Source organism: Micropterus dolomieu, unplaced genomic scaffold (assembly GCF_021292245.1).
Source record: "Micropterus dolomieu isolate WLL.071019.BEF.003 ecotype Adirondacks unplaced genomic scaffold, ASM2129224v1 contig_8644, whole genome shotgun sequence".
NCBI classification, from domain to species: Eukaryota; Metazoa; Chordata; class Actinopteri; order Centrarchiformes; family Centrarchidae; genus Micropterus; species Micropterus dolomieu.
This window is the reverse complement of record NW_025737630.1, coordinates 1-8,194: the sequence shown is the minus strand read 5'-3', so window position 1 is coordinate 8,194 and position 8,194 is coordinate 1. Positions and strand designations below refer to the sequence as shown.

The 8,194-nt window shown below is 40.6% G+C and overlaps 3 protein-coding genes across 4 annotated transcripts; 2 read left to right on the top strand and 1 right to left on the bottom strand.

Moving 5' to 3' along the window:
- Positions 1-740: 740 nt before the first annotated feature.
- On the bottom strand, positions 741-3,825 carry LOC123965089 (nuclear fragile X mental retardation-interacting protein 1-like). Of its 2 annotated transcripts, none has more exons than XM_046041653.1 (8): positions 3,376-3,825; positions 2,196-2,281; positions 1,999-2,100; positions 1,850-1,912; positions 1,684-1,760; positions 1,445-1,537; positions 1,145-1,314; positions 741-1,009 (listed from the first exon to the last, which is right to left on the bottom strand). In XM_046041653.1, exons 1-8 carry the CDS (start codon positions 3,617-3,619, stop codon positions 756-758), a joined length of 1,089 nt encoding a protein of 362 aa, XP_045897609.1. In that variant the 5' UTR covers positions 3,620-3,825; the 3' UTR covers positions 741-755. The 2 variants fall into 2 exon arrangements, with proteins under 2 accessions (XP_045897609.1, XP_045897608.1); XM_046041652.1 differs by having other exon boundaries at positions 1,999-2,103; positions 3,376-3,821.
- Positions 3,826-4,085: 260 nt separating this feature from the next.
- Positions 4,086-4,781, top strand: LOC123965092 (nucleolar protein 58-like). The gene is made up of 2 exons (XM_046041655.1): positions 4,086-4,430; positions 4,628-4,781. The coding sequence occupies exons 1-2, from the start codon at positions 4,300-4,302 to the stop codon at positions 4,764-4,766; spliced, it is 270 nt and encodes an 89-aa protein (XP_045897611.1). The 5' UTR covers positions 4,086-4,299; the 3' UTR covers positions 4,767-4,781.
- A 754-nt stretch (positions 4,782-5,535) lies between these two features.
- On the top strand, positions 5,536-7,910 carry LOC123965090 (nucleolar protein 58-like). The gene is made up of 7 exons (XM_046041654.1): positions 5,536-5,733; positions 6,204-6,280; positions 6,412-6,464; positions 6,769-6,893; positions 7,081-7,217; positions 7,415-7,479; positions 7,744-7,910. The coding sequence occupies exons 1-7, from the start codon at positions 5,689-5,691 to the stop codon at positions 7,893-7,895; spliced, it is 654 nt and encodes a 217-aa protein (XP_045897610.1). The 5' UTR covers positions 5,536-5,688; the 3' UTR covers positions 7,896-7,910.
- The last annotated feature ends 284 nt before the right edge of the window (positions 7,911-8,194 follow it).

The window sequence follows — 8,194 nt, the reverse complement described above, 5'->3', positions numbered from 1 at the left end:
TGCACTGTGTTCCTGCAGGTACAGCTGTATTTCTTTAGAAGCTATAGAAACATTTTTTAAATATATCTTCTAGAAATTATTGAAAGACGATAATAAAACTACTAACTTTCAAAATCAGTTCAGTTAGTAAGTTTACACGTGATGCTAACTAGTTCTCTGTGAGTTAGTTAGGTCTAGTGTTTAGTTCAGATATGGACCGGCGTCAAAGACTGGTGCTCAAGCTGTGTAAAGCTATTTGATTATTTTAAATGAATAAGAGAAAGCAGTGACAGTCATTGTCTGTTTATGTTCCAATAATTGTTAAGGAAACAGTTACATAATTCAGGAAACTCACAAACAGCAAGGATCAGTCTGTTGTCCATTGATGCACTGTGCTTCGCTTAGAAAAAAGTTCAAGAAAATTCAACTCTGGCAGCTGGCCGGGGTGTGCATGAGACGAGCACCACAACAGTTTCACGGGATCACACCCCCTAGTGGCTCCGCTGGTCAGATTGCCTGCTCATCCCTACCTGCTCGCCTCTCATTAAAAATATAAAACTACTGGATGGATTGCTATGAAACGACATTCCCATCTGCCTCAGCTATACTTGTGTTTTGTGCTAATAAGCAAATGTTAGCATGCTAACAACCTAAAGTAAGATGATGATTATGGTAAACATTAAAAACTAGCATTGTCACTGTAACAATAATGTGCTGGCGTTAGCCTTTAGCTCAAAGTGCGGTTGTAGACTACTACTAATTAGCAATGGCATATATCATTTCGAAACATCATATACCGGTGGGGAGTGGTACCCACAGATCGTCCCGATAGATGTAGCACCCATGTACATTCTGTTCTGTAGCAGGTGGAGGATGGTGACAAACTTACACTCTGGTCCCTCATCACTTTCACTCTCGCTCATGGAGCCGTAGTTAGCCACCAGGGAGCCCAGAGCTGAGCTCATCTGTTTGGGAGCCACAACCAGACCACTAGCCCCGGACTCAGCAGCCGGGTCCTCTCTGTCAGAATCTGGAAACACATGAGAAACATATTGCAATACAAATCAGTTTCCTAAAACACAGGTAGTTTGTCCCAGATGTCAGTATGTGACTTTATTTTCAAGGGGTCGTTTACAGTCTTTGAATACTGTGACCCATCACTCACCATGGTCACTGCTGGCCAGCGCTCCCAGTGGATCCCCGTCACTGCAGGGCTGGGTGAGGAATGGCGGTCTCCCTGTAGCGTTGCTGTCTGATGGGTGAGGGCCTCGCTGGTGTCGCCCACGAAACCCTCTGTTACCCCAGCCACGACCTCGTCCTCTGCCTCTCATTCGTCTGTAAATAAAATATTAAAGTCTACATTTAGATCAGATGTCATGTCAAAGCAAATGAGCGCAAATTATTATTGTTCATGGTTGCAACAGAAGGGAAAAGAGGACAGATCTGTGCTAAATACATAATTCACCCAAACTGAGCTGTCTCTAGAACAGCTCCTGTCTCCTCCCGTACTGCCATCACTTTTTGCTTCCTTTCCATATTCTGAAGTGTTGGGTAGTTTCTGGGAAGACACATTAACACTCGAGTTGAACAACAACAATCACTCAGTTTTGCTCATTAGAAAAATCTATTTCAAATACAGAAAACCATTGTATAATATCATGGAATGGCTGCCACAGTTTCAACAATCTATTTGTGAATACTGACTTGCGCCTCTCCTCTCTCCATTTTGTAATCTCTTCTGGTGTGTCCAGCTTGATTCTTTTAGCTCCTGGTGCGTGGTTCTACAGACGGAATATAAAAACACTGATATCAGAAAAAAGAAAATACCAGGAGCCTAAGTTCCAGATACGCTGCAAGTTATTTCACTTACATTTTTCCAGTGGATGCTGACTATTTTTTCATGAGCCATGAAGGTGCAGTCGGGCACAGAACACTGGACGAAAGACATTCAATGAAAAATCCGCATACCAATTTCCATAAATGACAGGGAATAAAGCACAATATACTCTATCAAAATACCTTGACATGTTGAGAAATGTGTTCGTCGTATTTGTCCTGGTTTTTGAAGCCTCGGTCACATGTGTCACAAAAGTGGGAATACTCTGGTTCCTTCTTATTTTTCTGCTGTGGGTTATAGACAGATCAGTGTTTGGCTGATCAGTGCACCGCTGTTGTGTGATCATAATTTGAGTGGCAATGTGCTAACAGACAGTTACCTTTTTCCCATGATTGTTGGGGGGCCCATAATTCTGTCTTCCGCCTTGATGTCCTCCTTGATGCCATTCACGACCATAGTTTTGACCTGAAGACAAAGCAGAAGTTAGAGGCATAACAGCATCGCACACAAACATCAATACCGCAATCTTTATAACACATATATATATATACACACACACACACACACACACACACACACACACACACACGGTAGATCTTTTCTTTCTGACTACTAAAAGAGTCACTCCCCCAATTTCACACACACTCAAATGTCTTCTCTTGTCCACAACCCAAACATATTCTGTTTACTCTCACAGAGGAGTAAAGAAACCAGTAAATATTCACATTTGAGAAGTTGGAATCAGATAATTTTAGTTTTGTCTTTAATAAAAAAGGACTCAAAGCGATCTACGACTATCAAAATAGTTGGCAATTTTAGTTAAGTTGACAACTAATCGCTTAATCGACTAATCTTTTCAGTACTACTACAAATTTTCTAGATTTGTAACACTGAATAGCGGGACTATACCTTTAATACTTCCTCACTGTGTTTTTAAACTATTGGTATTGGTAAAGAAAAAGATCATTAGTACTATGGTCATGATGGCTAAGTAGATAAATTAATTCCTTATGTCAGATGGCTCAGCTGGATTACTAAAGCAGTGGTTCTCAAAGTGCATCCGGAGGTACTTGAGGGATTTCCAGTGAGTCCCAAACAAAAATGGGAATAATTTATTTTCACTGTAATGTCATCCATAAGTAACATAATGGTAGAATGTGTGACTATTCAAATCCTATCAGATGGGGGTCCATGGTCTAATTTGTGTCAGTTTAGGGGTCCTTGATGCGCTGTATTTGTTGTAGACTGTGGGAACTTTCAAAATATAGCAGGATATAGCTGACACACAAGACTGGTTGTGATTTTGATGGGAGACTAAATTAGAGAAATTATTATTATTATTATTATTATTATTTCAATTAAATTCAAGGAAACAGATATTTATTGGCAATAACGACGTTGTCTTTTGAGTTCAGAACATATCAGAACTGAAAAACAGAAAGCATTTGGTGTCACTGTAACGTTACATGATACAAGTAAATAAGGAGCTCTAACGCTACTCCTGATCAGTGCGTTGCAAATGTTTTGATCGCCATTATTAGATAATTGTGGCTACTCACCGTATGGACGTTTAGGTTCATAGCTTCCACGGCCTGATGGGAAACCAAACCCTGCCGCTGGACCGTGATGCCATCCCGCCTGGCCCCTGTGGTCCCAGCTGGACTCGGAGTGCGTCTCGCCCCAGCTCCACATGCTGGGGTGGAAACCGCTGGAGTGCGGCTGCTGTTGGTACTGGAAGGGCTGGATAGAGCTCGGAGGGGGGCAGCCGAAGTCCGGCGGAGGATAGTGTCCCGGGTCACTCATACTCAACGCCCGAAGTCGAGGTCGACAGAGAAGTGTGTTTGAAGTAATTGTGCGTTTCTCACCATGCAGCTCTCACATGTGCTTGTTTTGCACTACTTCATACGCGTCATACACAAGTTCGTCACTTCCGCATAAGCAGGAAGCACATAATAACTATATATAAAGTTAAAATGTTAACGACAACATCATAATTTAGTTATGACAGTTTTGTGTAAAGTGTTCAACTGCAACTTTGCCTTATCTGAGATTTTATTTCATGTATTCTTTTAATACCGGCATGTTTGCGACAACATCTCGCGAGCTTTAAGATGAAGCGCCTCCTGGGTTGCCAGGTTGAGCAGGGTAAACCGTAGACTGGGTTAACTATAGACTATCTGGGCAAAACATGGGTGGGGGGTAGTGTGGAATTTATTTTCCACTTTTAGAGAAATGTGGATAAAGTAACATGATGCCTGATAACCACTGAAACAAAGGGCGTCAATTTGTGTTGAAAACTGGACCTAAGGGCTCAGATTAGGGTTGTGATGATACTTAGCTCACAAGACGAGACGATGCACAAGATTGGTGTCATGAGAACGAAAACAAGCAGACTTGTGTACCTGGCCATAAACCGGATTAAGAAGCTAAGCGTTATATGCAAGAGTTGTTGTCTCTAACCTCGCTCTGGTTTTCAGGACAAGATGGACCTGAGCTGCGTCCACAGCCCTGCTGTAGCTGAACTCATGAGGTGCATCAGGAGTCAGATGGAGAGCCTCATCACTGGGCTTCCTCCCAGGGAGCTCAGTGCCATGTCTCTGGGGTTGGCTCACAGGTAGGTGGTACATCGTGGATACAGTGTGACATAAACACGGCTGCTGCCTATGATTACACTCGCTGTCTGAAACTTCCTTGTAGATTTTCCTCAGCATTCGTCACTACCACTGAGGCAGCAGTCTCGCTAGTAAGATCAAAAATAGTTTTGCATGTGAAGTAACTCAAATAAATCTTCTTTTTCTCTGTGTTCTCCAGTTTATCCCGCTACAAGCTGAAGTTCAGTCCAGACAAAGTGAACACTATGATCGCAGACATTTTAACACTATTGAAGAAACATTCAATGCTGAAAGATTTTGAGCATTCAACACTTACTTTCCTGCATCTGGACAAATGATCTGCACCAGTTTTTGAAAATGTGTTTTTTTTATGTAAAGGGAAACACAAAATTCAGGTGGCAATTCATAAATACAGAGAAATAAAATGCAGTAATCAGTAGTTTTTTTACCTAAAGTTACTTTAACACTTGGACAATGCAAATCTGTTTCTTCTATATATACATTGCCTTGCATGTTTTCTTATTGTGCGATTAACCCTTCCTCAAAGCATTTTCATTTGTTATTTATTAGTACTTGTTGCAAGCTGTTTTCAGAACATTTTTAACAAATTATGCTTTCAAAAAGAAAAGGGGACAAAGTCAGCCATTTCAAAAAGTGGTGAAACTACATGTCTTTTTTGCCCTGCTTTGCTTTAATAATAATAATAATAATAATAATACCTTTATTCATATATTGCTTAATAAAACAAAGCACAATGTGCTTCACAAAAGACCCACAGGGCAAGAAAAAGGATATGTAACCCCACCATTAAAGATAATCTACATGAGGAAAAAAAATACAAATAAAAATGGCAATCACAAAAAAGTAAAACAGTTTGACTAGAAAAATAAGACTAGAATTAACAGCAACTTATAAAAATCAAGATCCTGAATCTGAGAGCCTAATATAACATAATCATAAATGTGCAGTGTTAAATTGTTATACCGAAAAGAAAAGTGTGACATTTCTTACTATTTATGAAACCAAAAGATGTACGGACATATGCGTGTTCAGCTAAAATATGAACAAAACCACATCTGGTATCGGGTGATGTCGATTGGAGGATCTGGCAACCCAGCAGTTTCCTGGTGCTCTTTCTGCCGCATGTGCTCCAGACAGTAGAGGCTGAAGAGCAGCAGCGTGGTGACTTTGAGGAAAACGTGAAGGCTCTCCCTTTTAGAGAGCTCCCCAAGTCTATAAAATAACAGAGCCGCAGCCAACATGCTTGTGTTATTTGAGACCGCCGCTGGATATGCAATATTTAAAGTATGTATTCATATTTTTGTTTGCTGTCATTTGAAGAATGACAAATTGCGCATTAGCAGCTTGAGTTAGCCACACAGCTAGTTGTTACCGAAAGCCCACGGTGGGTCAGTTGTAGGCAAAGTAACAACAAACAACAAATTAATAAGTAATATTTTATTTTGTACTGAAGTATGTGAATGTGTAAATCTAAATTTTTGCTTGTGCACGAGAGTGTGTGCTAATGCACATGCTAACACAAAGTTAGCAGTCCACTGAAGGCCTTGTAACCACGTGTGCATGTTGAGGAAAACTTCACGTTCATATTGGAAATTAAATAAATGACGACGATGCTGTTATCTGATAAGCACCCAACCTGAATGCAACATATAGGATATTGCCACGTTATCCACACATCTAGAGAGGTTTTACATACCAGTGTTTGTTTTTTCTCGTGCATTGCTTATCGGAACTGTAAATTTCTTATATTTCAGGTCCTCGATGAATCCAAGCTTCAGCAGGTCGACAGCCTGTATAAGGAGTTTCAAACCCCTGAAAAAGCAAATAAAATGTAAGGGTTGACGCTCAGCACCTGTTGCTACAGATGCAACCGGCGAGTTGTCATTCATTAATAAATTGTAGTTCATGTAAAGTGGATGAAGTGTCCTTTAATATATATATTTTTGTTTTTGTCCCTGCCAGTGTGAAGCTGAAGCACTTTGAGAAGTTTCAGGACACAACAGAGGCCTTAGCAGGTAGTGACACATGTCTTTGTGCACTAATTATGTATACCTGAGATCTGTGGTCTGTGATGTATTTCTGTGTCTGATTCAAACATGAGGCACCCCACAGTATTCGTCACTACCACTGAGACCACATCTTGTCATGCTGGCATGTAGTTTAGATGCCAGAAAAGGGTAGTTTGGTCCCTTTTAACTTGGCATTTTCATACAGAATTATTCTGTTGAAGTGTATTAAGTTGACTGTTGTCTGGGTCCGCTTATGGTGGTGATTTTAATGAGTGTATTTAATGCCGTGTTCCTAACCCCTGCCTCTCAGCTGCCACTGCGCTTGTTGAGGGGAAAATTGGCAAGAGTTTGAAGAAAGTGCTGAAGAAAGTTGTCGCCAAGGAGGCTCACGAGCAGCTGGCCATCAGTGATGTAAAGCTTGGTGGGATTATTAAAGTGAGTGACCCAACATCTGCATCAGTATTGCTGAACTTTTGCACATTCTCTGTCAAATATCCTGCTTTTTTTTGTATCATTTTGTATACTTGTAAATTCATCGAATGTGTACCTGGCCATAAACCGGATTAAGAAGCTAAGCGTTATATGCAAGAGTTGTTGTCTCTAACCTCGCTCTGGTTTTCAGGACAAGATGGACCTGAGCTGCGTCCACAGCCCTGCTGTAGCTGAACTCATGAGGTGCATCAGGAGTCAGATGGAGAGCCTCATCACTGGGCTTCCTCCCAGGGAGCTCAGTGCCATGTCTCTGGGGTTGGCTCACAGGTAGGTGGTACATCGTGGATACAGTGTGACATAAACACGGCTGCTGCCTATGATTACACTCGCTGTCTGAAACTTCCTTGTAGATTTTCCTCAGCATTCGTCACTACCACTGAGGCAGCAGTCTCGCTAGTAAGATCAAAAATAGTTTTGCATGTGAAGTAACTCAAATAAATCTTCTTTTTCTCTGTGTTCTCCAGTTTATCCCGCTACAAGCTGAAGTTCAGTCCAGACAAAGTGGACACTATGATCGTGCAAGCCATCTGTAAGTTATTTTCTGATGATGTAAGAATGGTTTAGTGGTAAATTGGGCTGCAGCTAATTGTTTTCCTTACCAATTCATCTGGCGATTATTTCTCAATAATAGTTTATATGTATTAAATTTTAAAATATATTCACTTCATCGAACACTGAGAAAATTGTTAACATTCATAGTTGAGAAGCGGGAAGCTGTAAAATGAAGATTAATTCACTAACATGTTCAGCTGTAGTGATGTCTTCTTTTTTTTTCTTCTCTACGTCTCTTCAGCTCTTTTGGATGACCTGGATAAGGAGCTTAACAACTACATTATGCGCTGCAGGGAGTGGTATGGCTGGCACTTTCCTGAGCTGGGAAAAGTCATCACAGACAACTTGGCCTACTGCAAAGCTGTCCGCAAAATTGGTAAAAAAAATAAATAAATAAATCTGCATTTGCACATAAGTACTCTGGTGATTTAGTATTGTACTTCTGTAAACGACTGCAAGAGATGCACTAATAAAGAGTAGTTAAAATTAACTTATCAGAGGCTGAGATATCTTTTAAACTACTGGAGTTTGTAATGCTGGCTTTCTGTTATACATCTGTTGTCTCCAAACCCAAGCTAAGGTAACAATCAATATGGTATTATCTGGGATATTTTCAAGGATTTTAGAAAGCTTATGCACAGCCTGAAAAGATTATAAAACTGTTTTCACAAGTTGATTTTATGGCTTGATTG

Coding starts and splice junctions, on each gene's coding strand:
- LOC123965090 (XM_046041654.1), top strand. CDS start 5,689: ATGCTTGTGTTATTTGAGACCGCCGCTGGATATGCAATATTTAAA. Junction 6,894..7,080: donor AGCTTGGTGGGATTATTAAA/GTGAGTGACCCA, acceptor TCTGGTTTTCAG/GACAAGATGGACCTGAGCTG. Junction 7,480..7,743: donor TATGATCGTGCAAGCCATCT/GTAAGTTATTTT, acceptor ACGTCTCTTCAG/CTCTTTTGGATGACCTGGAT.
- LOC123965092 (XM_046041655.1), top strand. CDS start 4,300: ATGGACCTGAGCTGCGTCCACAGCCCTGCTGTAGCTGAACTCATGAGG. Junction 4,431..4,627: donor TCTCTGGGGTTGGCTCACAG/GTAGGTGGTACA, acceptor TGTGTTCTCCAG/TTTATCCCGCTACAAGCTGA.
- LOC123965089 (XM_046041652.1), bottom strand. CDS start 3,619: ATGAGTGACCCGGGACACTATCCTCCGCCGGACTTCGGCTGCCCCCCT. Junction 1,913..1,998: donor ACATTTCTCAACATGTCAAG/GTATTTTGATAG, acceptor TCTTTCGTCCAG/TGTTCTGTGCCCGACTGCAC. Junction 1,315..1,444: donor CTAGAGACAGCTCAGTTTGG/GTGAATTATGTA, acceptor TTTTATTTACAG/ACGAATGAGAGGCAGAGGAC.